Source organism: Furipterus horrens, unplaced genomic scaffold, assembly GCF_987537825.1.
Source record: "Furipterus horrens unplaced genomic scaffold, mFurHor1.1.pri manual_scaffold_7, whole genome shotgun sequence".
Taxonomy (NCBI): domain Eukaryota; kingdom Metazoa; phylum Chordata; class Mammalia; order Chiroptera; family Furipteridae; genus Furipterus; species Furipterus horrens.
The window spans coordinates 88,776,562-88,804,466 of NW_028327177.1; the positions used below are offsets into that span (position 1 = coordinate 88,776,562).

The 27,905-nt window shown below is 39.2% G+C and overlaps 1 protein-coding gene across 2 annotated transcripts in view; it reads right to left on the minus strand.

Moving 5' to 3' along the window:
• Positions 1-27,905, minus strand: part of PTPRG (protein tyrosine phosphatase receptor type G) — a 721,348-nt gene that overhangs the window by 23,654 nt on the left and 669,789 nt on the right. For both annotated transcript variants that reach the window (XM_090283906.1, XM_090283905.1), the window contains 6 exons: positions 24,152-24,243; positions 13,380-13,471; positions 6,290-6,386; positions 1,455-1,537; positions 1,128-1,262; positions 25-159 (listed from right to left, as the gene is read on the minus strand). In XM_090283906.1, the coding sequence (XP_090140032.1) occupies positions 25-159; positions 1,128-1,262; positions 1,455-1,537; positions 6,290-6,386; positions 13,380-13,471; positions 24,152-24,243 (634 nt within the window). The remainder of the gene's footprint in view (positions 1-24; positions 160-1,127; positions 1,263-1,454; positions 1,538-6,289; positions 6,387-13,379; positions 13,472-24,151; positions 24,244-27,905) is intronic.

Here is a 27,905-nt window from a genome sequence, read left to right on the forward strand (position 1 = left end):
CATCCCACCCGATTCCTTCAATACCTTTTTCACTTTTGTATTTCTGACGGAAAAACGACGAACAGTGTAGCAGGCGTGTACTTTTGTGCTCTTCAGTGTGACAATAATGTTTCCATATTCCTCACTATTCTCTGTTGGCCAATACTGATCACATTTTCGCTGCAAAAAGAAAGAAGTTGTAAATTGCAACTGCAATTGTTGCCCTAATTATACTATTGATAATGTAACTTCAAATGACCGTGTTAAAATGCAGGTAATGGCACCATGTTATTGACATAAAAAGGAACTCAAGGGCTGAATTGCTTACAGGAAGGAATGACCTCTGAAGAGCATTTCAGAAATGAGCCTAGTGTTCATGATCATTTTTCAACATATACTATACTATGAAATGGGCTTAAAGAAATCTGTATGTTGGACCTGTATGTGGGTAGGGATACGATTGTCACAAAGGGAGCTTACGTGAGGCTGGGCTTCATTCACAGCTTGGGTCACCAAAGGCAAAAGGGAAACTCTTAACAGTTAAAGTGAGGCTGTAGTGATTCTGAGTAATAAACCTGGAACTTAGCTCTTATTTCGGCCTAAATTAGCACCATCTATTAAAAGTTCATTATCTCACAAACTCTAAAATGTTAACTGTCATCTTTAAGAAAAGGTTCTTTTAATGATGGTCAAGGTGTTTAAACACTCTTTACTTCCCCCAAGCAGAGCTCTTAGTACTTCCCTGACTACACTATGTTTCTTCCCACTTCCCTGCTTTTGTGCTTTCTCTCCCCTACATGGGAAAGCCATTCCTGTTCTTTTCAGCCTCTGTAACTCTCCTAACTCAAGTCATTCGAGTCTCACTTCAAATATTGGTTTCTTTACAAAATATCTATACTAGAAGACACAGTCATCCACTTTTCAGCATCCCCCAATACCCCATTCAACCCTGAATCACCAGAAACCCACTCCTGTGAGTGCAGAGCTCTCATTCCCACCAGACTGCAAGCAAGGTATGGGCAGAGAGGACACTCCTCATTTCTGTAACTCTTCATATAGCCAGTCAAGTTCCTACCCTACCGTGGGTGCTCCGCAAATATTTTTTGAACAAGGATATGTAATAAGATATTAAACCAAGAGGTTCTTACTCTTCCTTTTTCCACAAGGTTTGTAATCATGATAATAATTCCAGTGTTTTGTTCCCAAATCATCCTCCAGAAATCTTCAGACGTAGACTTTAAAGGTCCCTGGGTGGCGATGTAGGCTTTTGCTTTGTTGTACCCCTTCAGAAATGACACAGCACAAAGTAAGATAAAAGCAGTAACCCAGACCAGTTAATAATTCAAGTGCCATCCATACTGAATAGACCATGTTTTCAGTGACAGCTCCATGTAGCATTAACACACATTCAAAAGTCTCTGCAGCACTCTTCAATGATCAGAAAGAAACAGGTTTATAAAAACATTTTAACTTACATCGACATAATTTGCATTAATGTAGTCGCTGTGCTTAGAGTCTTTTCCTGGTAAAGGTCTTAACTTCACCCTACTGTGATCATCTACAGAAGAAAACAAAAAAGCAAAACCAGAATGTTTAATTCAGAAACTAGCAGCATTCTGAAGCACATGACAAGGCAAACAGGTTATGTGGCATCTCTCAGATGCCCCTGAGAAATCTTTTGGTAGAAGAACAACTAAAAATTAAAAGATATAGCATTTGAACCCATCTCAAAAACACAGGGATGCTTCTACCTCGAGCTCTGACCCGTGAGTGTCCCCAAAATGTAAATTGAGGTTCTTATTAGTTGATGTAAAACAAATGCAAGTTGCAACCCTGCAAACTTTCCTTGTCCTGTACTTTAAAATCAATTTCTAAGGTCGTTGAATACCCATGCCCCCCATCCTCTCTCCATTAGTACAAGCATAAAAAGAGTGATGTTATATCAGGGCCACAACATCTATTTTCAGGAGGTTTCACTGCTAAGTTCAGTTGGCCTCCCCCCACCCCACCAACAGAACCTACACAACTGAGGGAGCTAGGGCTGCTTGTAGAGTAACATCACTGCAGGAAGCTGACGCCAGTGAGCAGATTTTAGGATCCACTTAACTTCAGCTTATGAACTAAAGGGGCAATGCCAACAGTGGGAGTTCATATTTTTAGGATGATAAATTAAATAAAGCCAATCTACCTTTCTGTTTATAGGCATGATCATCAACAGCTAGTTCAAAAAGAAGTCCAATGCATGGATCAGCCTAGACACGACTGAGGGACTACATCAAGCACCTTTTGAAAGCCCTCTACACTCTGGAAACTGTGAATTGCTTCTGTTGTTCTGACAAACTCTCAGACCATAGTGGATACAAACAGGACTGCCTGACAGAAACAGGCCCCAAATGAAAAATTTCAACTACGGTATCTGCATGGGGACTGTCCTGCCTTATTAGCATTATACTGTAAATTGTTATTTCTTAGACAGACAAATAAACACATACTCTTGAAGTTGCAATTTCATATTTAATTAATAAGGTAATAATAGAATGGCTAAATAGATCTATATAGGACATCCACATGTATCTTGAAATCTGCGATGCTTTTTCTACATTGTTTTCTGGAACATCCACGGACAAATGTTACTTGCTTTTTGACTTGCTCTATGCTACTCTTTGCTTTATAAAGGTATCAGTGTAGGGGGTAGACCAGGGTGACAAGTGATATCCCCAGAATCTAACCCAGTGGCCAAGAGAACAGCAAAACCCAACTCTCTGAACTTACAAAAATCAAACCACATGTAATTTGAATTTGTGACAGTAAAACCACAATGAACTTGTGAAAGTATAACTGCATCTAGCTGGAGATGGTAGTTTTCCAGCAAAACACTATGACCCTTGGTCACATCACATGGCAGTTGCTTTGATTTCCTCCCTCTTCTTTGCCACACTGTTTAGTCAAGACAGTGAAATAAAGATTGCTGTGGCAGAGAGAATGGTATGTGTGGATATATACAAGACACATACATGTATATACCCCTGCCTGAGTTATATGGTTAGAAATGAGCTAAATAGAGAAATGCTTAGTCTCAGCAAAGTGAGCCTTTACTGGCCGGCCAACAAAAACCGCCAGCGTAATTTCCTTCAAAGACTTCAAGAGAAAAGAAAAGTGTCACTCTTCTTCCTAGTTCTCTTTTTTCACCTCCTCATTCTCTCAGATAACTGAAACAAATACTCTTTTTCAAAAATGACTTATGGTTCCTTTAAAACTACCTAGGTAGAGAAAAATAAAAAACTATGTTCATAGATGACACAATCTTGTATTTAGAAATCCTAGGGAATCCACAAAAAATAACCATTAGAATTAATAAATGAGTTCAGCCAAGGCTGTAAGACAAAAGATCAATATACAAAAATCAATTGTATTTCTATACATTCAATGAACAATCTGAACATAAAATTAAGTAGATAATTCCATTTATAACAGCATTAAAAGGAATAAAATACTTAGCAATAAGTTAAACAAAAGTGCAGCACTTACAAAATGCAGACTATAAAACGTTGTTGAAAGATGATCTAAGTAAGTGGAAAGACATCCAATCTTCATGAATTGAACCACTTAATATTGTTAAAATGGTAATGCTTCCCAAATTAAAATTGATTTACAGATTTGATGTAATCCATACCAAAATCCAAGCTACATTTTTAAAAATAGTAATGGATAAGCTGATCATATAGAAACACAAAGGGACCCAGATTAGCACACCCCACCCCAATCTTGAAAAAGAACAAAGTGGGTTGGAGGATTTATGGTTCCAATTTCAAAGCTTATTACAAAGCTATAGTTAATAATCAAGACAGTACAGTACTGACATAAGGAATATGCATTAATGGAATAGAATTGAGAATCTGGAAATAGACTCTATTCCTACGGTCAGTTAATCTTCATTAAGGGTCCTAAGACAATTCAATGGGGGAAAAAGAGCTGCTTTTCAACAAATAGCACTGGGACAACTGGATATCAATATACAAAGAATGAAGTGACCCCTCCCTCCCACCAAATGTTAATTCAAGATTGATCAAAGACCTAAATGTAAAAGCTAAAACCATAAAACTTTTTGACAAAAACATGTGTAAATATTCATGATCTTGGATTAGGTGATAGTTTTAGATATGAAACAAAAGCACAGGAAACAAAATAAAAAACAGATACATTTGGTTTCACCAAAATTTAAAAAAAAATTGCATCAAAGGAGGACACTATCAAGAGACTGAAAAGGCAAAGCACAGAATAAGAGAAAATATTTGTAAACTATCCGGTCAGGGATTTGTATCCAGAATGCATAAAGAACACTTTAAACTGGGGGACGGGGGGTGGAAAGGACAAGTAATCCATTTAAAACATGGGCAAAGAGTGTGAAGTGATAGTTCTCCAAAGAAGATATACAAATGGCCAATAAGTATATGAAAAGATGTTTGGCTTCACTAATCACTAAGGAAATGGAAAACAAAACCATAGTGAGATACCATTTCACATCCATTAGGATGGCTCTTCTCAAAAACAAAGAAAAAAACACAAAGTAACAGTGATGACGAGGAGTGGAGACATTGGAACCCTAACATATTGCTGGTGGGAATGTAAAGCAGTGCAGCCTCTTTGAGAACAGTTTGGGATTTCTTCGAAATATTAAACAAAAACTTACCATATAAGCTAGCTATTGCATTCCTAAGTATAATCTCAAGAGAATTAAAAATATGTGTTTACACAAAACCATATATACAAATGTTCATAGCATTATTCATAATAATCAAAATGTTGAAATAAATGTCCACAAATGATAAATGAGCAAAAAAAATGTGGTATATCCATACCACAGAGTATTATTCAACTATAAGAAGGAATTAAATACTGATACAAGCTACAACATGGGTAAATCTTGAAAACAGCATGCTGAGAAGAAGAAGCCAGACACAAAAGACCACATATTGTATGATTCCATTTATATAAAGTGCCAAAATAGGCAAATCTATAGAGACAAAATAAAATAGGTAAGTGGTTTCTAGGGAGTTTAGGAGGAAAGGGATGAATTGGGAGTAACTGGGTAAAAGGGTTTCTTGTTGGGGGTGTTAAGAATGTTCTAGAACTAGATAGTGGATGGTTGTACAACTCTGACTATACTAAAAAGCACTGAAATTTACATTAAGTTTAAACAGATGAATTTATATGGTATGTGAATTATATCTCATTTAAGTATTATTAAAGGCTACAGTATGGTTCAAATTCAAGTGGTCTAATTTAAATTCACTATTACATAAAATTCTATGTATGTTAACCATATGTGCCTCTGCCCTTAATATCAAAGCATATATTATCTGCCAGTGACCCAATTACCAGTATCTATGGAAAGTGGCATTCTAGCCACAGAAGTGGACTGTGCTTCTAGGGAAATCCCTGAGGATCCGTAAGAAGAACATTTATTTGTTCGAGTCAAAATCTCCAGTATATTCTTTAAACATATAAAACAAAATAAAAACTTTAATCATTTCTATTTATTTTTTAAATTTTTATTTATTTATTAATTTCAGAAAGAGAGAAGGCAGTGTGAGGAGGTGGGGGGGGAGAGAGACACTGATCCGCTGTTCTACCCGTTTATGCATTCACTGATTGATATTGTATGTTTTATGCATTCATTGGTTGATATTGTATGTGCCCTTCCTGGGGATCAAACCTGCAACCTTGGCATATTGGGACAACGCTCTAACCAACTGGGTTACCTGGCTAGGGCTCCAGAATACTCTTGACCCAGGAAATAATTTGGATAGGACTAAGCACGTGGGCCACAGGACTGGTGGCTCATCACTTGAGCTATAAACCAATTACCTAGTCTTAGAAAGAAGGATGGCTTTAAAATTCAACTTAGTTGATTAAATTCTCAGAATATCCATTTGCATTAAAAGACTTGGCTCTCATTGGTTAAAAATAATATCAAGATAGTTACATGACATTAAAATATTGGTTCCCAGCACTGGTTATGGAATCACATTATGTGAAAACAGTGAAGCGCAGAACATCTTCTTCCAATCATCTTATTATTAGCTTAATGAAGCGATCCAACAGCTTCATAGACAGCTTGATAGAGTAAGGAGGGCAGAAAATGTCCCAATTTCTTCCTATATGCTGTTGAAGAAGATGGGCTAATGACAGGATAACTTACAAGTGTAGCTCTTTTTTTGGCATGCTGATTCTCATTGCATGCCTTTCAGCTTATACCCACATGAAGATTTAATTTCCTTGCAGTTGAAAATAAAAGTTTATTACTCACATGCTAAAATGTTGATGTATCTGTTTTTGTGCTTGTTATCTGGATGATTGGAATGTTCTGCAGTGATGTTCATATCAGCTGTACAGCGTTGGACTTCCTAGTGAAGAAAACAACAAGGTTTCAGAAATTTTAGACACACTTGAGATAGTGAACAGCAAGGTCACAGAACGAAGCTATTCATACAATAAAGCATCAAGTATTCACTCACTCCCTAGCCACTGTCACTGTTACCTCCCAAACTCAACCTCAGAAATAATTACTATTGGCATATTCATAACAAACGTAGAAAGGATGTGAGCAAGATAAAAGGACTTCATTCTTTACCAATTAATCAATTATTTACTTTATTACAGATTTTGACCTAGGCATGGGGATTTCAAAACAGTTTCTTGTTTTAAATGTCACAGTCTAATGAGTGAGAGAAACATGCAGAAAGATAATGACAGTCAAATGTGATTAACAGCAAAGAGACCTGAAGAAACGGGAACATAGAGGAAGACTTCAGACAGGAAATCCTTCACAGGAGTCCTAGAGAATGAGCAAGAATTTTCCAGGCAGACGTCTAATCTCCACTATGACTTGCAGTATGCTCCCTAGTTATATATAGTCTCATTTTATACTATCAGACTACAAATTGACTATAAAGACTCAGTCCTGAAATAACACTAATATATGGCTCAATCAATTGTCATATCTGGTTCAAATTTATGTCTCTGATGAATTATTTGTCAACCCAAATTTTATTTAAAATATCTTTCTTTAGAAAAACAGCAAAAAAAGCAATTCTCATTGGCTACCTTTGCCATGGATACAAACATCATCCATTAGCCTAAAATAAGGTTGCTGAAAAGTCAAATTTTTCTACACTATGCTTCAAATGCAAGAAAGAATTGGAGCTAATAAGGGAAGTCATTAGCAGTGCACAGCTGCTACAAAGAGCCGGTCCAAAGTGACACAAAATTATCAGGAGAAAAGTTTTTCAGGTAGCAGATGTAACAGAGTTTAGGAGCATGCAGACTGTCTTTTCACAAAGCTGCTGCTTAGCAATTACGGACGTTTTCCACAGCATTTACATCAGGCTTAATGAACACAAGGAACTGGCTGTCTTTTATATTCACAGACTACTTCCCAGGGAGGAGTCCTCTCTTCTCTCCAAGGAGAAGCTCACTTAAACAAAGAATTTCAGGTACAGAAACAAAGGGACGCCTTCTAGTCAAAGGAACCATAGTCATGGACTCTTGATTCTTGGATGCTGAAGACGGAAATTTTCTTAGTTGTAGGGCTTAAAAAAAAAAAGAAAAGCCTCACGGGCATTAATTCAAAACACCTCTCTGGGGAAAGTGTGTGTTTCATGACAATTCTTATCTTCTTCTTATTCTTACCAACTGTGATAAATGATATTTTCTATTCTAATGCTTTATAACCTATGGTTTGGCAAAGCTAGTTTCAAGGGGCCTAAGGCTGTCTTTGGCTCTTTTCCCTAAAGTGAGATAAAGTGCTGGGCACCGAGCAGTGAGGTGAGATCTTAACACAGACAAGCTCATAAGCAATGCCAGCCATGCTTGGAGTGTTTGGGGAACTGGCCTTTCAGAATTGCCGTGAAAGCCTGGGGTATACTCTTTTGAATAGTATCAGGGCAGAAAACCTTTGAAAATGGAAGACACTAGTTCAGTCTATACACAAATCCTTGAAACAAGCTGACATGCTTTGTTTCTGGATTTTGAAGTTTAGACCTTTGGCATGAACCTTTTCAGGGTTGAGTTGCTGAAATATCTTGTGAGGAGGGGTTCCAGATTTTAGTACTTTAGTTTGAGATTCACTTTGTTTATCGATATTTTTCCCCATTGTGTAAATCTGACCACCCTAGCTATGGACTAAAGTTGAGCCTCTATTATAATATAATGCTTTTGGCCAAGACTGCTTGGGAGGAGCTGTCTGCACTGTTTAAAGCAGTCATTCAATATGGCCAATCAAACTCTTTGTTATCTAAGACCCTTAGTCTGATCTGTTGCTTCTATTTCACTTTTCCAATTATGCGAATGACAGAAAACAAAGAATGGTCATAAATAATGTTAAATCTGATTTTATTAGAACCCTAGGGGTTTGCCTAAGGCCTTTTGATTTTGTCTTGTTGATAATAATGTCATCTGTAATTCCTTGCAGTATTGCTTGGCTCATTTAGATGCTGATAATATCATCTGATCCTGGATTGGCTTTTTTTAATCAAAACTGGCATTTCAAAGTTAATGTGATTTTAACAGGTTAGTAAAACTTTCGAAGTGACACTGGCTGATAGCGCGTGCATGATAAAGTTACCTATTTAGCACTCTGATAAATAGTTTAAAGTTTAAGCTTATTTGTATTTTACAGTATATAACAAAACTGAAATTCTCAAAATGAATATTCTTAAAATTAAGAGGCACACAACCACAGAAGACAGCCAACTGAAGACAAGAGATTTAAAATACAGTAACACTTTAAAAGTGAACAAACAAACAAAAAATAAAGTTGGTATCTTTTTTTCTTGGGAAATGAAATAGGCTAAATCACCTTCTGCCTGGAGTCGATGTTGAGATGCTGTCAAAAGGGCATGTGGAGACCGACTGTCCTGCCATTCTGTGGCTCAATATGAACAGATAATTGAATGAAAATACATCTAGAAATCTTTCAAATTACTATTAAGCTTCACAAAACAAGCTGAGAAGAAATATCTTCGACCTGGTGACCAAATGTTAGGCTGAGTAGGTGTCTGAGTTCAGGCAGCCTACATGGTGTGAAGGGGAGCGTTCTGCAGAAGACCGATGGATTTCAGTCTTGATGACAGCCCAGCACTTGCACTGTTGGACACAGGGCTGACCTCGCCAAATGCCAGTTGTGCTACACCTTCCTGCCTCGACTCTCCTCTGTTCAGGCCACACATTGCTGCCACGCTGATTTTCTTCAAATTCTGCTCTTTGTTATTGTCTTGCGCAGAAACCTCTAGGTAGATGCCAAATTCCTTAGCTAGCCTTTCAAGTTCCCATCCTGTCTTTCACCAATGCCCTTCCCAAACCTAGACAGTTTTAACTCTGTGTCCTTTGTTTCCTTGCCATTTCCCTGGCTCGGAATGCCTGTCCTCTCCCCTCCAAATCCACGTGCGTCTATTGGAAATCCCCACTTCCCCCCTCCAGCACACCAACCTGTCTTTGGAGTGTACATCACAGTGCCTATTATCCTGTAGCAGGTCTATAAAATAACATTATCTTTCCTACACCATCTGTGAACTTTGCCCAACTCATTTTTGTCTCACTTTTCATAAAAGCCTCGACCTAATCAACCCTGATTTTCTTAATAAGGGTTTAAAAAATATTTTCTTCAAGATATTTAAGATCCAAACTGGCATGCTGTCACTGTGGCTCAGGAAACTCTACAGGGTCATTTTCTTCCACCTTGCAGGTGGCAGCCTGTATGCAGCATCACGCCTCTGTTCCCCATTCTGTGTCATGGGCAACATGAATTCTGCATCCTACATAAAGTGCTTGTGGCCACTGGTCCTTCAGTGCACAGGCTCAGGGGGACACAGCTTTGATCTCATGATTTAAGATGAGCAATTGGCCCAAACATAGCTCAGCTGGAGTTCATTGTAGCAGAGGCGATGCCCCAAAGGATCCTGTCAAGGGGTATTGGACCTCCTGCCTCATCTCTGCACTCAGCCTTTTAATCCTGTGATGCTGCTGACCCCTGCCTGTTAATTCTCTGTCAACCCCAGAGCCTCGAGCTCCCTCTTTTTGAAAGATTATGATAGCTCTTAGCCTTTGGAAGCCTCCTGGATTATGACGCTGGAGGCTGGGGAAGACTGAGGTTGAAGTCAGCTCAGGTAGCCAAGGGAAGAGTCATAGAATGCCATGCTGAGACAATGATTGATGTTATTTCCAGTGACTGCAAAATCTGCTAGAGGTATAATGTCCCCAGCTTTAACAGTCTCCAAAATTTATCTGACAAGGACAAAAAGCTTGCTTTCAGCATCACCTCTAGACAAAGACTCAAAATTACCAGTGAGTCATTTTGCACATTCTCCTCCATGCAGCAAAGTTCTGAAAATATGACAGCTATTCACAAAAAAATTTTCACGTCCATCGATGATTTTTAAACACAATGGCGCAAATAAACGTTCAGTGAAATACTCCATCAAAATTCAGAGGGGTCCCTCTCCTCCGCACTCCCCCAGAACGCTATGTCTGTGTGAGTATTGATTTTGTTTTGCCCTCTGTCTACTTCACTGGTGTACATGCTGGCCTTCCCCCCAGCAGACTGAACTTGAGGGTAGGGTCTTTAATTCACCTTTATACTTTATAATATGTCCAGAGATTATCAGGTGCTCATAACTGGTAGGTGAGTTGTTTTATTTCCTTTTAATGGCCACATATAAACTGTTAAGTGGTATTTTTCTATAATCTTAAGATTAGTTCTTTAATTGTAGGGCTTTATTCATGTTATATAAGATTTTTATAAGGCAGATTTTCAGCAATCTGGGAAGGCTCTAGACCAAAAAAGATCATATAATGGGGATCCTAGTATTCTTAATGGGGGTTCCTTAATTTTGGCTGTTCCGCAACCCTGTTTTTCATTGCAAAGGCAAGTGTTGGCCCATCAGCAGCATGATCAGTTTTAGACAGTCATTGATAACCTTGGTTTTTCTCCCTCTGACAGCTCATTGCAGGACACTACACTAATGAAAGTCTGGAGAGTGTCAAGGTTAAACATGTGGACTCACTTCAGAAAGTCCTGGTCTAAACGCTTATTTCTGCCATTTCAAAATGAAGCCACCCAAAGCCTTAGTTTTCTCTTGGATCAAGTTTCCTCATCTGTAAAATGGGGACCATCATGGGGTTGTACTGAGGAGCTAAGTACGCGCTGGCCATCCATCACCATTCCACATAAAGAGATCTGAAATCTGGGGCAGGGGTTACTACTGTCTTACCATAATGTGGGTTTTGTTTCGTGGTTTTTTAAATCACACAAGATCTCTTATCCTGATCTTCCTTTTATAGCCTTCCACCATCTCTTGTTTATAAAACAACCTTACTACTTTTTAATATAGCTTGTTACCAGTTTTCCTTTTTCGCAGAGCCACCATAAAGCAATAATATTACTGTTTTTAAATACTCCAATTTCCCCTAAATTAGTGTATTAGTGAATTTTTATACTGTCTCATTCCCCCCTTCATGTTGCTGCATTACTGTTTTGAATCAAAAGAACGGATATTCTTCCCATTCTGATTAGCTCTCATTTCAACCTTTCAAACTGAATTGTGAAATGAAATCAGTAGAACAATGCCTCCCTCCCCACTTCCCTCCCTGCTTTCCTTCCCTAACTACCAGCTACTAATATTTAAGCTCTAAAATTCAATATAGGCTACAAAAGCTTCTGGCCACAGTAACTTTTTTTCAGATAGAAATAGGGTGCAGATGCCCAGGACTTCTTAACAGGCATTATTCTCACGTAGCAAAGCCCATTTTAAGTCAGATCAAGTTTACAGAGGTGTAGCTGATTATTTTGAATAATTAAATGGTGTCAAAACCAGCTGTGATGAATAGCACTGGGGTCTCAAGTCATAAATAATTGAGAAACCAGAGTTGCATTTGATCATCCTGATCAAATTCTGTTCTCCAGAGGATAAATGTTTGTCCCGAATACCATCAACATAGTTAAATGCCTCAATATTCTTGCTCAGTCATCCAACCAACAGTCAATTGAACTAAATCACTTTAACACCACCACACACAGTTGCTATCCTCATGAATACAAAATGTTTGACTTTAAACCACGTTCTTTGTAGTTGAACTGGCACCTTTTTCGGTTAGCGTCTAATAGACACGTTAAACACTTGACATGCTTTTTACTTCTTCCTTGAAACATATGGCTTTGCAGGATAAATCAGAGGGTTCCTTCGCTCTACCACCTTTGCTTTGATTCTGCTCAAAAAACAAAACAAAAGCGAACAAAAAACTAAGAGAAAGACCTTCTTTAAAATGAGTTGTCAATATAATTGTCTTTGTAATGGCCTTCGGGGACTCAGAATTTGCATAGATACAGGGGCTTTGGTCCTGTTTTTATTCCTCGCTCTCCATGCAAAGTAACTGCACCTCCCAGCTGTAAATAATGTCAACGTGCTCACCCTCCATTATGTCATTTGATCTTGATAACCAATTTTGTGAAAAGAGGTGAGCAGATTAGCATCATCATCACTGTTTCCGTTTTCAAGTGGAAATGAGACAGAGAAAGGAACCGACTTACCCAGAAAGCTAGAAGACAGCTGAGCTGCCACAAAAACTTGGCCTTCTCGGCACAACTCCTGCTGCCAGAGATGTGCCTTCACGAAGCGCCTCAGTGACAAAAAGGGCAGTCTGTTTAATAGCTCCTCATTGACGCCCTGTCACTGCAGAACTGGCAGGGAACCCAGAGCTGGCAGGGGGCTGTGAGCTGCTCTCTACCTTGTTTCCTACACACCAGTTCTCAGAACCAGAAGGCTGCATAAAGTCTCCTCTCCAAGGATTAATAATCGCAAAGACGGCAATCAGCCTCTGCATGGGCTTCCCCATGAACACAGCACTTGCAAAGATTAAGTTAATCATTCACGTTTCCCAACAACTTGAGGATGGAGGTAACATTGGTGCCGCTTTAGAAATGAGGACACTGGGAATCAGATGAAATGACTGGCCCGAGGATAGCAAAGCTCGTTACTGGTGGAGCCGGCACCACGCTCCTCAGACATCAAATCTGCTGTCCCACCACACCTTGCGCACCCTGGAAATGATGTGGGGATTAGGAGCCCTGTCCTCTTTATTATGGCTGTTGTCCCAGTTACAATGAAGAAGAGCCTGAATTTGCTGTTTTTACCACTAAGCCTATTCTTTCATACACATGTATGTTCAGGACATATGCAACCTAATTTGTTTATTCGGAAAAGAATGCCTGTTAAAATTATAAGAAAAAAGAACAAAACTTCACTTTCCTCATTGTCTTCTGCTTTAAGTAAATTCACTTCAAGTTTACAAAAATCCCTGTAGAATAAGAGTTAGGTTTCTGGAAATTTCACTTTGAAACATACCTCAAAATCCTCAGAGAACCCATGCTGGTTATTAGAATAGAGCTCACCGATGTGTTTCACAAACTGTTTGACAGGAATGGCTTCCATGTCATCTGTGGGAATAAAGTGATATTCAGAGTCACATAGTCCACTTCCATAAAGCAAATAACACCGATAAGGGGTCATGGAAGACAAATATTTGATTTTTGAAAAGAGTGATATAATTGTATCGCCTGAAACAGATGTCCTCAAGACAAGCATCGGCATTTATCTTACATCAGGATCTCATTACGATTTTGAATGCTTATGAGCTAGGTTAAATATGGTTTTTTACAAAAGGTAGATCATAAAAAATTACCTCTCATTTTATATTTAAGGCAATTTACATAGTTAAATTACCATATCATACCCTTAACTAAAAGTCTAATCTTATCAAGGGTACCTATTTGTCGAGAAATTTTATCACAACCTAGGTTTTTTCCTTTCAAATTCCTATTCAATGGGGTCCAGCTTGTAGTTGAAGCAATTAAGTTCTATTTCCAATCTTTGAAGTCTAAGCAATCTTTATACACCATTACAGATAGATGCCATTTTATAAGCTGGCTTTGGGTACAATGCCATCTATGTTTAAGTGTTCAAAATTTTAGTTCAAGACAGCTGTGTCTACATGATGCCAAATAATCAGTTTGGCTGAATTAACTGCATTTTTTCAGTGTTGACAGACTAGGTATAGATTCAGGAAGCCTCCACATTCTGATTTATTACAGTGTTGTCACTTCAGTTCATAAGCCCCAAGTATGTTTCACTGTTTTACGCTGCTTTATCTCATCTGATACTCGAGTACTGCCGTAAAACTGCCACACCCACTGATAAGCTCCCCAACCTCTTCCCTCCCCCACAAATATTTCCTTTTAAAAATACTCTGCTGAATTTGAGATAAACAACAGACATGACATTTACTTTATTCAGAGTGAAAGATCTTTGGCAAACGCACAAACATCTAAACTGCCACAGATGCTTTTCTTAGCAAAGGGTATGAAGATCTGTATGTGTAAATGAGGTCCTACTTTGGCAAGAATGTTATAGATCCAGGCCTGACAATCTGATTTCCCTTCATCTGGTGACAGTTAACATTGACTATGTCATTCCTTCTCTACTTTCTTTCGAGAGAGCAAAGCTCTAGGGTGGCTTTTTGCATCTATTGACATTTTCAAACTTGAATCATTCTTAAGTGGAAAATAGCATCTCTTATATTTCATTTAAGGAAGGTGATTTATAATCCAAATTGCTTAGCATAGCAGTGTTACTTATCACATAGCTGGTACTCTGTATGCCCAAATTCTTCCTGCGTGAACAAATTAAAGACCTAATCATTTTAATAGGCCACTTTATGAAAAAATTGCCAAGTTATTTACAAATATTTCAGGATTGAAGATATTCATGAATATGCAATCATTTTGCATGCTCAAGAAATCTATAGCTCTGTAATGATGTAACCAGCATTAACAAAGTAAGCAGAGCCAAAATGTTTCCCCGGAATATTTAGCAGAATGCACAGTTGGAGAAAATTTTCCAAAATTATCTGATTAGTTCACTTAAAATATTCAGAAGTAAGCAAATTCTAAAATAATGATCAAATGGCAAAGAAGTTATCTTAGGTTGAAAAAGAGGTTAATATGTACAAAATTGGAGAGTCTGTAAAAGATTTACCCAAGAATAAACTCATTTTCAGACAAGAGGCAAAGTAAGTGAGATGGAAGACAGCCCAACCCTCTCCACACTCCAGGGCACAGACTATAGCGTTTCTCTCCTGTTTCCAAGAGCGGTGTCATTGTTAATAGTGCAATAGGTTATAGACAATATTTATTGCATAATGATAGTTTAGAATTGTCCGTTCCTAATAAAGTTATGGTGCCATGATAAAGCACATGGGCTCTAGTTCAAAATAAGAAAGAAAGAAAAAAAAAAAAACAACAAAAAACATGTTAGCTTTAAAGCTATTTTACTCCACAAGGTATAAGCCAGTGTTTTAAAGGTCGCAGCCCACCTCAAGTCATTAAAAACATACTTTGGTGTTAACAATTAATTATTTTTTCCTGCAAAGTACTCAACTGTAATATACAAGCTGAGCAACACATGCCCAGAGGTCAGTCTGCCTGCTACCTCCACAGCTAGATTCAGCAGAAATCCAGCAGAGCTCACATGTTAATCATGGCAATATATGACTCACTAGTCTCTCCAATTTGACTCCTTATCCAAGGAAGTCTAACCACACCCCTCTGGGTTACCAGGTACCACCAGTAATGCCATAAAACTGGCAGACAGACAGATAAATACACACCAAATATGCATGCTGTACTGACCACCATCAGCTACCCAGATAACACATTATTTGTCTTTTAATCAAGATAAATGAAACTGAGGGGTCATAGATCTTTTTTTCCTCAATATTAAGATGAATAAAAGGCTATAACTAATTAGAAGCCCTAATAGTTTTCCTCTTAAATAGTTTTTCTATTAAATTTCTTTCAACATGTGCCAGATAATTATACAACTGCTGTATCTAGCAGAAGGCCAAGCAATTAGGACATCACCACAGACCTCAGCTGCTCAATTTTCATCTGGACAGACCCTGTGTTACAAGAAGCTATCCATCTGTAAGACGTTATTTCCACCTAAACATCTGAGTTTCATTAACAAATGTGGAGAATATTAGCTGTGTAACCATGGACCAGGCACTTTCTGTGCCCTTTTATTTATATGTATTAACATGTAAGATTTTCATACTCATCTTACAGTTGAGAAATAAGCTCAGAAAGATTAACTGAAAGCTGAAGTATGGCTGCAAAAGCTGCCCACTGACCCAGGGTCAAGAGTGCTTCGGCTCCAAGAGCATGGGTATCGCCTGGGCAAGGGTGAATGGGAAACCACTGAACGAGGCATTGACTGAGCACGTAGGACTCAGCCAGATTTCAGTGAGGTGATCTCTGCCCAAGCACAAGCTTTGTGTGAGAGAAGCAAGGAAGATGAGACAGTGAATGCAGGGACACTGTGTAACCACCTGGTGAAGAAGACAAGTGCCATCAAAGGGATGGATCAGATGATGCAGGCTAGAATGCACATCTCTGATGGAGTGGTGATGGCGGGGCGGGGTGGGGGGCAGAGGGGGCAAAAGAAAGAAAAACGCTTAGCTGGAATCCAAGTGAAGATGTTCTCACTAACCACAGGCTAGATAGGAGACAGTTACAGCCGGTCTAATGACAGCCGGTCTAAAGAGAAGGGAGCCACCATTTATTAAGCCCTTTCTGGTTGCCAGAGACTGTGCTACATGCTTTTCATATATTTATCTTTGTAAGAACTAGGTGAAGGGGACGCTGCTATCCTCACATCACACACAAGGAAGCCAAGGTAGAGCTGAGGTTTGAGTCCTTGTGGAGACTGAACCCAAAGCCTGTGCTCCTATGCACTGTGCTTCATTCTCAAAGCACCACAGTTTCAAGAAAAAATGAGGAATCAGAGTATCTTCGTTAAGCTGACAAAATGTTACTTTATGACTTTGTGCCAAAAATTTTACTTACAGAATTTTCAGATAACAAAGGTGTATTCAATTAGGCAAATATGGGACCACCAGTGTTATCACTAAATCACCCCATTATAAAATGTCTGATATAGTCTGTTATGAATAAGCACCTGAAAAGTGGGCTTGTTGGATTTAAATAATATTTACACTTCATTCTAAGACTTTAGCCTTTTGTGGTTGGGATTAAATTCTGTAGGTAAGAGGTCTTTTATTCTGGCCAACCCACAACCAAACATTTTTGGCATCACTTGTGATTAAGCCTGAAATTAATCTCTGGTTTGTAGGTACCAAAAGCAGAGCATTTGAAGAGGGTCAACACCTCCTGAGAAGAAAGTACTAACGCTGAGAGATTCTAGGAGGAAAAGAAGAGCTGAATAATATTGACCTCGAATGCAACACTGCAGGAAATAGGGAAAAATTATCTGAACACACAAAAAGGTTGCTTTCAAAATCTGCGGTTAGGTATTTAAGACCCATTAGAGGGGAAGCACCCAGACTTTGCCTATGCTTCCAGTCCGTTCGCATATGCTAACTCTGCTTTCTCTTTATCTTAAGGAATTAACAGACAAATAAAGAAAAATGGAAAAAATAAGCTTTTTTGTCTGCAATTTTAAATTTGATATCCAAGAGGAAAAATCAGCAGCAGAGGCTGTCCCTGAACAGCCACCCCAGGGGGGCAACTGCAGAAGGCCCAGCCCAGGACACCGCTCTGGGGTAGGCTCGTTAGCCTGTAGATTAGTAGGATTGTGTGGCTATCATTCTGTCAGCCACAGTGATGGAACACTCCTCGAGTACAGGCACTCAGAGGCAAGAGTGCGAATGCAAAAGCCAGAGTAGACTGCCTGGTGGTGTGACTTCACCTCTGTGTGACTCCCTTTCTTCATCTGTAAAATGGGAATAATAACGGTACCCAATTTATAGTGTGTTATAAAAAGGAAACTAGATAACATAAAGTACTCCTAACAGCACCTGGCCATTAGTAAATGCATAATAATTGTGAGTTACTATTAGGTGCTAATTGCTTTACATGTACGATCCCCACCCTAGGATCTAGGGGCTGCCATTACCTCCACTGTTGAGATGGGAAAATGGGCTAAGAGAGACCAAGGAGGTTGCTCAAGGTCCACTGTCATTATCTAGTGACAGGGCCAAAGCTGATTCCCTAATTGGCTTCTTCCACATTATTGGACTTCTCTAGGTCTTAAATTGAAAATACATGGTTTGAGAGGGTAGAGAACCATACAATACATTTTAAAGAAATTTTCCAAGAAAAAGGCCTGAAGTGATGTGCCTCAGGTTTAAGGGTAAGCTTCAGTTACCTGGAAAGCTCGCACTGGCATTCTGGTCATCTTCATGATGCCAAGTACATCAAGTGTTACAGCGTTTACCTTTCTGCCAAGATGCCTAGCTGCTTGGGTTAAGTGGCTTAATGTCTGTTTAAATATATTGCTGCTTGCTTACTCTGGCAGTGTGTGGGTACAGGTGTGCTTACCACTAAGATTCCAGAGGGGCTTAAGTCACTCACTCTTGACCGAACTCCATAAAGTTCACTTAAACCAACCAATGCTATTCCCTCAATCTTATTTCCCAATACCAGCCAAATCTGTCCGTGGGCAAGGAGAACCTATGAAGTCTCAGCACAATACTTGGCTGACGTCAATACTGCTCAGACCTTCCCTGCCGAACCCCAAGTCCCAGGACCGTGCTTCTATCAGGCACTGCTGGGCACTCTTGTACTGGACACACCTTCAATTTAGGAACTTGGTGCCCTTCTCGTCTGCCCTCTCAGCCTCCAAGGCCAAGCTCAGGCCACTCTCTGTATCAACTTAGGAGGGAGATAAAGCAAATATGAAATAAAAGAACATTACTGAGACTTCAGTTCTTGAGTTAGGTCACAAGCACATATTTTTTCCAGACCCTTAGGATGCAAGGAGTATTGTGGAGGTTGGAACATTTTATTTCCTGCCATAAAAAGAAATATCTTTTCATTTATGACACAGTGAAGTGAATAAAGAAAGGGCTTCATTATAGTCAAAAGACCAATGGATCTCCTTTGGAGATAATCTCTGTATAAATAAAATATGCCAACAAGGTTGGTTTAATCCCAAGGGTTTTAAACTTCAAGTTTAAAAGCCTTTTATATGCTGGCACCCTGCTGAAGCCAGTGACCTTCCAATTACTAAAATGTCTTTTAACTACTCGAAAGGCGTGAATCATTTCTAGATTTATAAGCTACTGGCTAGCAGCAACGTTTTGTTTTGTAATGCTTTTGTTAGAAAGTTAGACTTTCTAATTTCCAAAGAAAAGCATTTATAAGAACATTTGTGTTTGATAATATGCACATTTGCAAAAGCCCCTTGAATATGCTCTATAAACAGATTAATTTCATGTGCTAATTTCTGATTTTAAAAAGCTATATACAATAAAAGTCTAAGAATAATATGATACAGTGAATATAATATGTAAGTGACATATGTACATAAGGCTTCATTAATAATCACAGCAAAAATATCAAAGTTTGTTGTTTCAAAACAATAACCCCCGGTTGGAAACACTAGACTATTAAAAGTACTTGTAGATGTCAGAATAATGCAGATCTTAGAAATTTGTGACTTCAGTATCTAAGAAGACAGCTTATGAGGGGATGGGCAACTAGGGCACTGAATTCAATTATGCTCCATCCTCACACATTAAGCATGGGAAACCAGTAACCATGCAACATTTGATTTTGAAAAAACTTGTCAGTGAAAACTAAAAGTGCCAAAGCCCCTTTCATTTTCCTGCAGAAATCACAGTTTAACTTATTCTGGGGACAGGGAGAAAACCCACTTTTCCCAAACATCTTACAGGGAGCAGACACTGCAATTCACAATTTTCATGATAAAAGAATTGATGTCATTTCTATGGTGATTGGGACTAACCTCAAAAGTACCTCTTTCATGTTGGATAAATCCTCTTGCATTATAAATTCTTTCTAACGTGGCTAACTAACCTCAGCTAGCACATCTTACATAAGTGTAGGTGAGACCAGGAAAAAATGTCTTTCTTCTTACAAGAATTCCTAAAACTGTTAAAATTAGTAAAATGGATTAACTTACAAAGTGTCAAAAATACCTATAAACTGCTGTCTCCAAGGGCTGACTATCAAAAGGTTAGCAAAGCTTTCCTTAACCACTTGCCTATTTTATATTACTTTTCTACAGTCAGAATAACTTACTGATTCTACTTATGTCTTGGGATTGAAAGATTAGAGCTATTTATTTGTGAATTTTAACCACACAGAAACATCTGAAAGTTAAGGATTTAGTTTCTAAATTTATTCAACATTCAACATGTTTATGAGTTGCTCCCAAAGTCATTTATATCACACAGGCCTATTCTACACAGGGAATAAAAGTACTGGTGGGCTGAAAGTCCTTTTCTTAGAAAGGAAGAGAATAAAAATAATGAGAACAAAGGGAGAGATTCTTTGATATTGAAGAATGATGAACTCCAGGAAGATGAAAGAGAATTTAATGCAGAAGCAAATGGTCAGTGCTAGTGAAAGAAAGTAATGACAAAAAACAACTCAGAAAAAACAAAAGAGAATATTCACATCCTGAATTTGAAGATGTCTTTATTGAAAATGAAGAGCCTCAAGACTTGAGACCTCAGAACTGCCAAGACAGCATGCCAAGAGGTGGCAGAGCTACTTCTAAGCATCTGTGCTTTGAAGTCATACAAAATTATAATGCTCGCTCTGCCATTTATCTATGTCACCTTGGGCAAATTAAATAATGACTCTGAGCCTCAGTTTCTTCAACTGTAAAATGGGGATATCAATTGTACCAGTCTCTATAGGACTACAGTGAAAATAAACATAAAGCACAAAGTTGGTAAATGCTTGATAAATATTAGATGGTGATGCTGATGTTTTCTAAAAAAGGCTGAATGTAAAATAAGTTCAAGGAACAGAGTTATTACACGCTCCACAATGCTTACCCAAGGAGCTCTATTTTACAACAGTTTGGTACCTGAATTTTCAGTCTTATTACCCTGTCGCACACATTTTTAACCAGTATGATGATCTTGTTTCTGGTAGTCATCTGAAAATACCTTTAAAAAAATCAATTATAAAAAACGAGGCATTCCAGTGATAAAATAAGCTGATAAATCTGGGCCAGTAAGTAATCCTATTCTTAGGTTTTGAACAAGGGTGGGATGGAATTGAGATCCAGTGGGCAGAATAAGTATTCTATATGAGCTCAATAAATATCCTATTATTTTTAGAAATAGGAACAATTAGATAATTCCTAAAGTAAATCATTTAAAATCATCCCAAGAAGGTCTCCATTAAGAAAAGTTGCATTGATAAAAATAAATTTAAATTTAAAAATTAAAAAAAGAAGAAAAGTTGCACTGAGGGTTTTAACAGATTGAAAATAACTCAAAAATTTATTAAAAATGGTGTATTTCTTATAATGAATTTCCTTATGCAAGAGAGTTTATAGTGTAGTAACTAGACGAAACCATAAGAATAAAAAGAATAATTGGATGGTTGAAGTGCTTCATAAACTACAATATTTTACAAATGTAATTGTTAAACAGGATCATGGGCTTTTATTTAAGAAAAATAAGAAATTGAGACTATCAAGTTGAAACCTACTAAAAGACAGGTCATACAGGGTCCTCCTTCCCAGTTAAGGATCACATGAATTCATCCAGGCACCTCTTCATAGTTAGAAAAAGGCTCTGCTGCTTATGAAAACCTGAGAAAACAAGAGTTGTCTCACTCTTGGTTTCACTTGCCAGTCCTTGAACACCACACTGCATTCCAGCTAAAGTTACTCCCTCTTACGAATGTGTGACAGCTTGTCAAGTATACTTCGCCAAGTGAGGTACAGCCGAGGACCGTGGGTTTCTCAGCCAGAGGAGACCGAAGACACTTCCTTTCCCTGCACTACCAGTGAGGAAGAACTAGCAGGACACCACATTTAAAAGGAATGCTTTGGGTTGTTAAGTATTTTACTTGGTAATTGGGTAGCTGGGAAATGACTCAGAAAGATTCAAAAGTGTTTCTGGTCTAAGACTTCTACTCAGAGATGTGGCAAGGCAGGAACGACTGATGGCATTTTCTGAGGATCCCGGAGATTTGGAAGTCCCAGCGCCCAAGGCAAAGAGTGTGGCACAGAGCACAGCCGGTGGTGGGGTTCAGCATTAGGGACAGTCTTAACCTAGGAACCATGCACATGCTTGCTCTCCAGGCTGCTGGGATGAAGACCACCATGATTGGGGAAGAAGCTTCACAGCTGACACTTTCGACTTGCTTTCTGGTTTCCAAAGTAATTTTACACTTATCACCTCAAGTGCAGGTAGGGCAGAGACCCCGTTCACTTGACAGATTCTGAAAATGAATGCTCAGAGAGGCAAGGTCGCTGACCCAAGGTTTCCTGGTGGATGCAGGGCATGATTCTAGGTTTCTGATTCCTAATCCAGTGGGAACAGTGAAAACACAGAGAGCATAAGCAGCATCTCACCACTTAACCCTTTAAAACAGGTCTCAACTGCACAGCTACCCAACAGCTGTGCTTGTCACCTGAATCAGTTCAGAAGGGAGAGGCTCCCAGGCAATTTCCAGAGGTCAGTAGATATCCTATTGTAATAGGTAATGCAAGAGGAAAATGATTAGCCACACGCTGTTGCACAAATCTGGCCAATTCGACAAAACTACGTATTCCATGTGAACGGAAGACCGATGTTTCCTGCACGCGTCCTCTTCTCTCAAGGGCATGACTGCAACTCGCGCCACCAAAAGTGAAGGGCAGGGGTTATAGAGGAGGACACAGGGTACACAAGACCGAGCCTGTCTATTTAGGAATCACTTAGTGGACACAAAATCATCCAATAAGAAGTTAATCAGAGACTTTTTCTGCTACCCTTTTGTTTCTGGAAGACGAGCTTTAGTGAGAGAAGCTGACTAGATGGGGAGAACATGGCCGATTCCAACAGTACCTAATGAGTAATATACACAAACACATAAAGGGCCAAGTTAAGTCCCCAACCACAACTGCACCTAGTGAGAGTTGGCAAACAACAGAAACACTCCTTCTCGGTAGTCAGAGAATGATGGACTGTGCCTCTGAGCTTCATAGCTACGGCCTTTTAGGAACTTTCAGGAAGAGTTTTCTGGCATTCATTCATTCATTCTCTCTCTCCCTCCCTCCCTCTCCTCTCCTCCCTTTCAAAGAGTTAAAGGGTGCCTTCTATGCTCCAGGTATTATTCTAGCACTAAGAAGCACCCATCTGCCTTTATGAAGTTCTCATCCTAGAGGGCAGACACCACAAACAAACAAGTACAATTAGAGGTGAAAAGTGTTCTGGAGAATGAGGTAGATGAGTGGGATGGGGGAGCCTTGGCTATGTGGGAGGTGGCACTGTAGTAAAAGTAGTACCTCTGTTTACAAAAAAAAAAAAAAAAAAAAAAAATTAATGTCCAGAGGATGGCTATATAAGATATCTAAAGATAGGTACTTACAAGACAAAGTGAAACCAGAGGAAGAAGTTCAAATTGGGCAAAAAGGAAGGGACGCCAAATAAAAATGGTGGGGCCACCTTCAAATTCCACATCCTGACTATCACAACTAAGCCACTGCTGAACTCCTACAGGCCATGGCATTTGCTAGGATGAACCACAGTGCACACCACCAGTCCCTACTCCTAATACTGACTGAGTTATCTTCCTACCAGAGGGCAAATGAAATAGATACAGACTAGAACATATTCCATACAAAATTCTGAAGAACCAAAACTTCCCACTCTAACATAAATTACTTTCAGAGTAAGGAATCATAGGAGAAAATCAATTAAAAAAGTGTATCGCAAATTGTGATATTTTTCAAAATCTAAGCACAATTGCCTATCAGAATGAAATTTAGGCCAAGTAGATTGCAAATATGTATGTTTCTCCCTTTTCTACTCTTACTTCCCCTCCCCTGCATGGGAATCTATAGTGTATTAAGTTATAGTTATTTGTTCCCTTTAAAGAGGATTTCATTACTTTGCAGGTATGTAAAGGAGCAAAGATTTCGTTAAATTACCCTTAGTTGGGGATCTCTGAAACCAGGCAAGCTTTAAAATGCTACACAAATAATATTTTGTCATGGCTGTCACATACAGCTGAGAACAAAAGAGAAAAACAATTAGTCCATTGGAAATAATAGTAGTGTCCACTTACCCGGAATGGGAATAATAGGAATACTTTCATTGGGGACCACCCGAGGTGAACTGCTGTCTTCCACATAGAAATGAGCTGTCTGAAAACATTTTCTGTGCAGGAAAGAGAAAAACATGCCAACAGTAAGACCAAAGAAATGCACTTTGTCTGAGTTCATCATTTTTCAATTCTCCCTTCACAGATCTTCCCAGCTTTAAGTATCACACAGCACTGAGCGACAAAGTAACAAGATACAAAGAAGGACAACATTCAGCCCATTGGAAGAGCCCCAAATAGCTGATGAATATTTACTTTTTATTATATCCCACCTATTCTGATAGTCACAAGGGGAAAGGCTCAGTAATGAACCACTCGAATACAGGAAAACTTGGTTTGGATGGAGTAGACTAGCTCCACAAACTGCTAGGATTTACCCCATAACGTAACTAAATCTGACAAGTTACCGAGGAATAATCTGCTATTCGAAACCCCCAGCACCAAGTTCAAAACCACAACTCGAACCCTCCCAAATGCAGTCATCAAACAGCCCAAGGACACAATAGCACCACATTGTTAGTGCTTTGCAATGACCCCCAAAGCCACAGAGAGCTCCTTAAGAGGGTCAGAGGGCTTCAAGGGGACAAGCACTCAGAATCAGTGGCCCCTGCCAGACAGAATCGGAGGTAAGACCTGAAGCCCTCAAGTGTCATCTGCATGGTTTTGGTTCTGTTTTTACCTGTACTTCAGGCAAAGCAGGGAGCAGACACTGGTCATCATAGGACAGGGAGCACACAGAAAAGCCATCAGCCGCTCACTCAGCCCTCTGCCTCTGATGCTGGCCAGTCTGGGCTTTCCAGCATCCACGTCACTGCTCATTGCGGCCCTAATGAGCTGCCGGAAGCACAGACTGAATATTTAATGAGGCTGCTCAGCGTGAATGGCTATTGTGACCAGAGAAGGGTCCCTGTTCATCTGGCGGAGGGGCTTTACAATAGGAGGCCCTACTGCTGGGTCTTTTAGCCAAGCAGTCGGCTTCCTTCTGGTGCTCTGTCTCTGGGATCCATTCCACTCTGGCGTCTCTCACCAAGCCCATTGATACAACACCACAGCCATCCATTTCTGTACTCCAACCACTGGAGTAAGTCAACTTTTTTTTTCAGAGCTGTCTTTGCTCATCTAACCAAAGCATCCTGGGAAGATTCTGTTGGGCACACTTTGTTTCTGTGAAGTGACCAAAGGGAGCTGGGGGGCTGGACAAATCAAACACCTCTATAAAGCATAGGTGGGAGTAAGGAGGCCTCCAGGTCATGCAGATTATTCCACCTTAGCTATTATAACCACATGCAATCAGAAGTAATCCCATGCCACGATGTGAAGTGTTTTTCTTTGAGCAGTGCCTATTTGCAGATGGAAAGATGCTCTAACCACCTGTACGTTGGGCACTGCTCTGGAAGAGATATGGATTGCTGTTCCAGGCTGGCAGGGGGTATGAATGTAACTCCCTCCCGCTCTTGGCACATGCCTCACAGAACTACTGTTGCAGAGCACTGAACAACAGTATTTTTCTATGAATTGCACGGAATTTGTAACATAAATAATAACATAAGTTTTCATCATTTGTTTAGAGGCCTTTACCTGAATTTGAAAAATTAGGCTAATGTAAGCTTCAGGATATGAAATGCACAAATACTTTAACTTCTGGTGGTAATCGGCTAAATGCAAAATTATGGAAATCCACATGAAAAAAAAAGCATGATTCTGATGATTGGGGTAATATCTTCAGTATATAAATTAGTCATAAAATTTTCTATTCTTTTAATTCCACAACCCCTCCCCCATTTTGCACAAATTTGCAGAATGTAACATTAGAGTTAAAACCTAGCTTATGGCTTTCAAATGAACTAGAACTTTAACCACTTAAGAGTCAGAACTAAGAAAAACTTGCTGTTGCTGAGATATTGGACCATTCAACTGTTTATTAACCCAAAGATGTGTTCCACGACATTGAAACAGACAGCACCCAGTTCACCAGGTCATGCTTTAACTAACTGGGGGGGGTGGGGGGGGCGCGGGGAATCCCACAGAAAGAAAAAAAAAGTTCTATTTTAGCACCAAAATGACTATGCCTATTAAATTTATAAAATATAAAGCTATTAATAAAAAGAATCATTATTGGCCAAGGTTCTGTTAAGTGATTTGGAAAGGATACTGTGTATAATGTCAATTCTTTTTCTGCAAGATGATGGACAGGCAGTCCACCCAGTCTCTCAGTTACACGTGGAACTAAAGACTCCACATTCTCTCTGGGAAAAGGCTGCGTGTGTCAAAACAAATCAGTCCTGTGTCTCATGTGCTGCTGTTTATAATGGATTTTCCCTGGAGCAAAACAACTCTGACTGCCAGAGAGGAACACAGCACTGGATGCAGGTCAGAGAGCAGGAGACCCCTCTTCACAGCTGCACCTCCATGCCTGGCACATGCCTGCTCCCACACAAGGACTGGGAGTGGGGCACAACTATTGAACTTCGAGGGAAATGTCTCCCCTTAGAATGAAAGTGTCAGCAGACTTGGGGAACATTTCTTCAGTTCCCACTGCATTAGCACAGATTGTGCAGGTAAGCCTGCATAAGCATTCAAGTAATTTAGAAAGAATTATCTACATCATACATGATCTATGCAGAAAAATCAAGCAATACAAATAAACAAAAAGAAAAAACCCACTGAAATTACCCCAAATCCTCCTCATAGTGATTAGTATTAACATTTTGGGATCTATTATTTCATACTTTTTCTCATTCATTGACCATTTCTTTTAAAAATAATTTTATTTATTGATTTGAGAGGGGGGAGAGAGAAAGAGAGCGAGAGAGAGAGAGATCTATTTGTTATTCCACTTATTTATGCATTTATTGGTTGCTTCTTCTATGTGCTCCAACTGGAGATCTAACCTGCAACCTTGACATATTCAGGACAATGGTCTAACCAACTGAGTTAACCCATTTTTTGGGACTATTTCTTGATAACTGACGATTAGGGGCTAGAAGTAGACAGACAAGGTCCTTGCTCTCATGGTGCTTATGTGTATGTGTTCTCTAACACACACACACACACACACACCAGTAAAGTTTCAGTCTACTGGTGGTTATCAACCAGCAGTACATACCTCTTTGCTTTGGGGAACTTTAAAAATAACAAAGTGAAGAAATTAAGCAGTAAAAATTGGCAGTTACAGAACAGTCGTGGGGATGTGAAGGACAGCACAAATAATGTGGTCAATAATATTGTGATAACTATTACGTATGGGGCCAGGTGGGTACTTGAGGCAGCAGGGGGACCACTCCGTGTTGTACATGGTTTTCTAATCACTATGCTGTACATCTGAAACTAATACAGCGTAATATTGAATGCCAATTGCAATTGAAAAAATATTTTAAATTCAAAAAATATACCATTGTTGCATGAACTCTACTCCTGGTGATTCTAGAGTAGGTTCAGGATGGAGCACAGGCCTGCGTATTCTAGAAAATTTTCCTGAAAGATTCTGGTGTGCACTGTCCCTGATTAAGGACCACTGTGAGAATCTCCAGTACTCTCAAGAAAGCCTTTAAAAAAACAAAAGCTTGAGTGGTGAGTACCATAAGTGTCCATAAAAGTAAGACTCCAGAATTTATAGTGCCCATATGGGACAGGAATCTGTGGTTAAGAATTCAAAGATGTTAACAAAATCACCTCAAAAACAAAGAAAAACGGCACTGCACATACTTTGGTCCTCTGC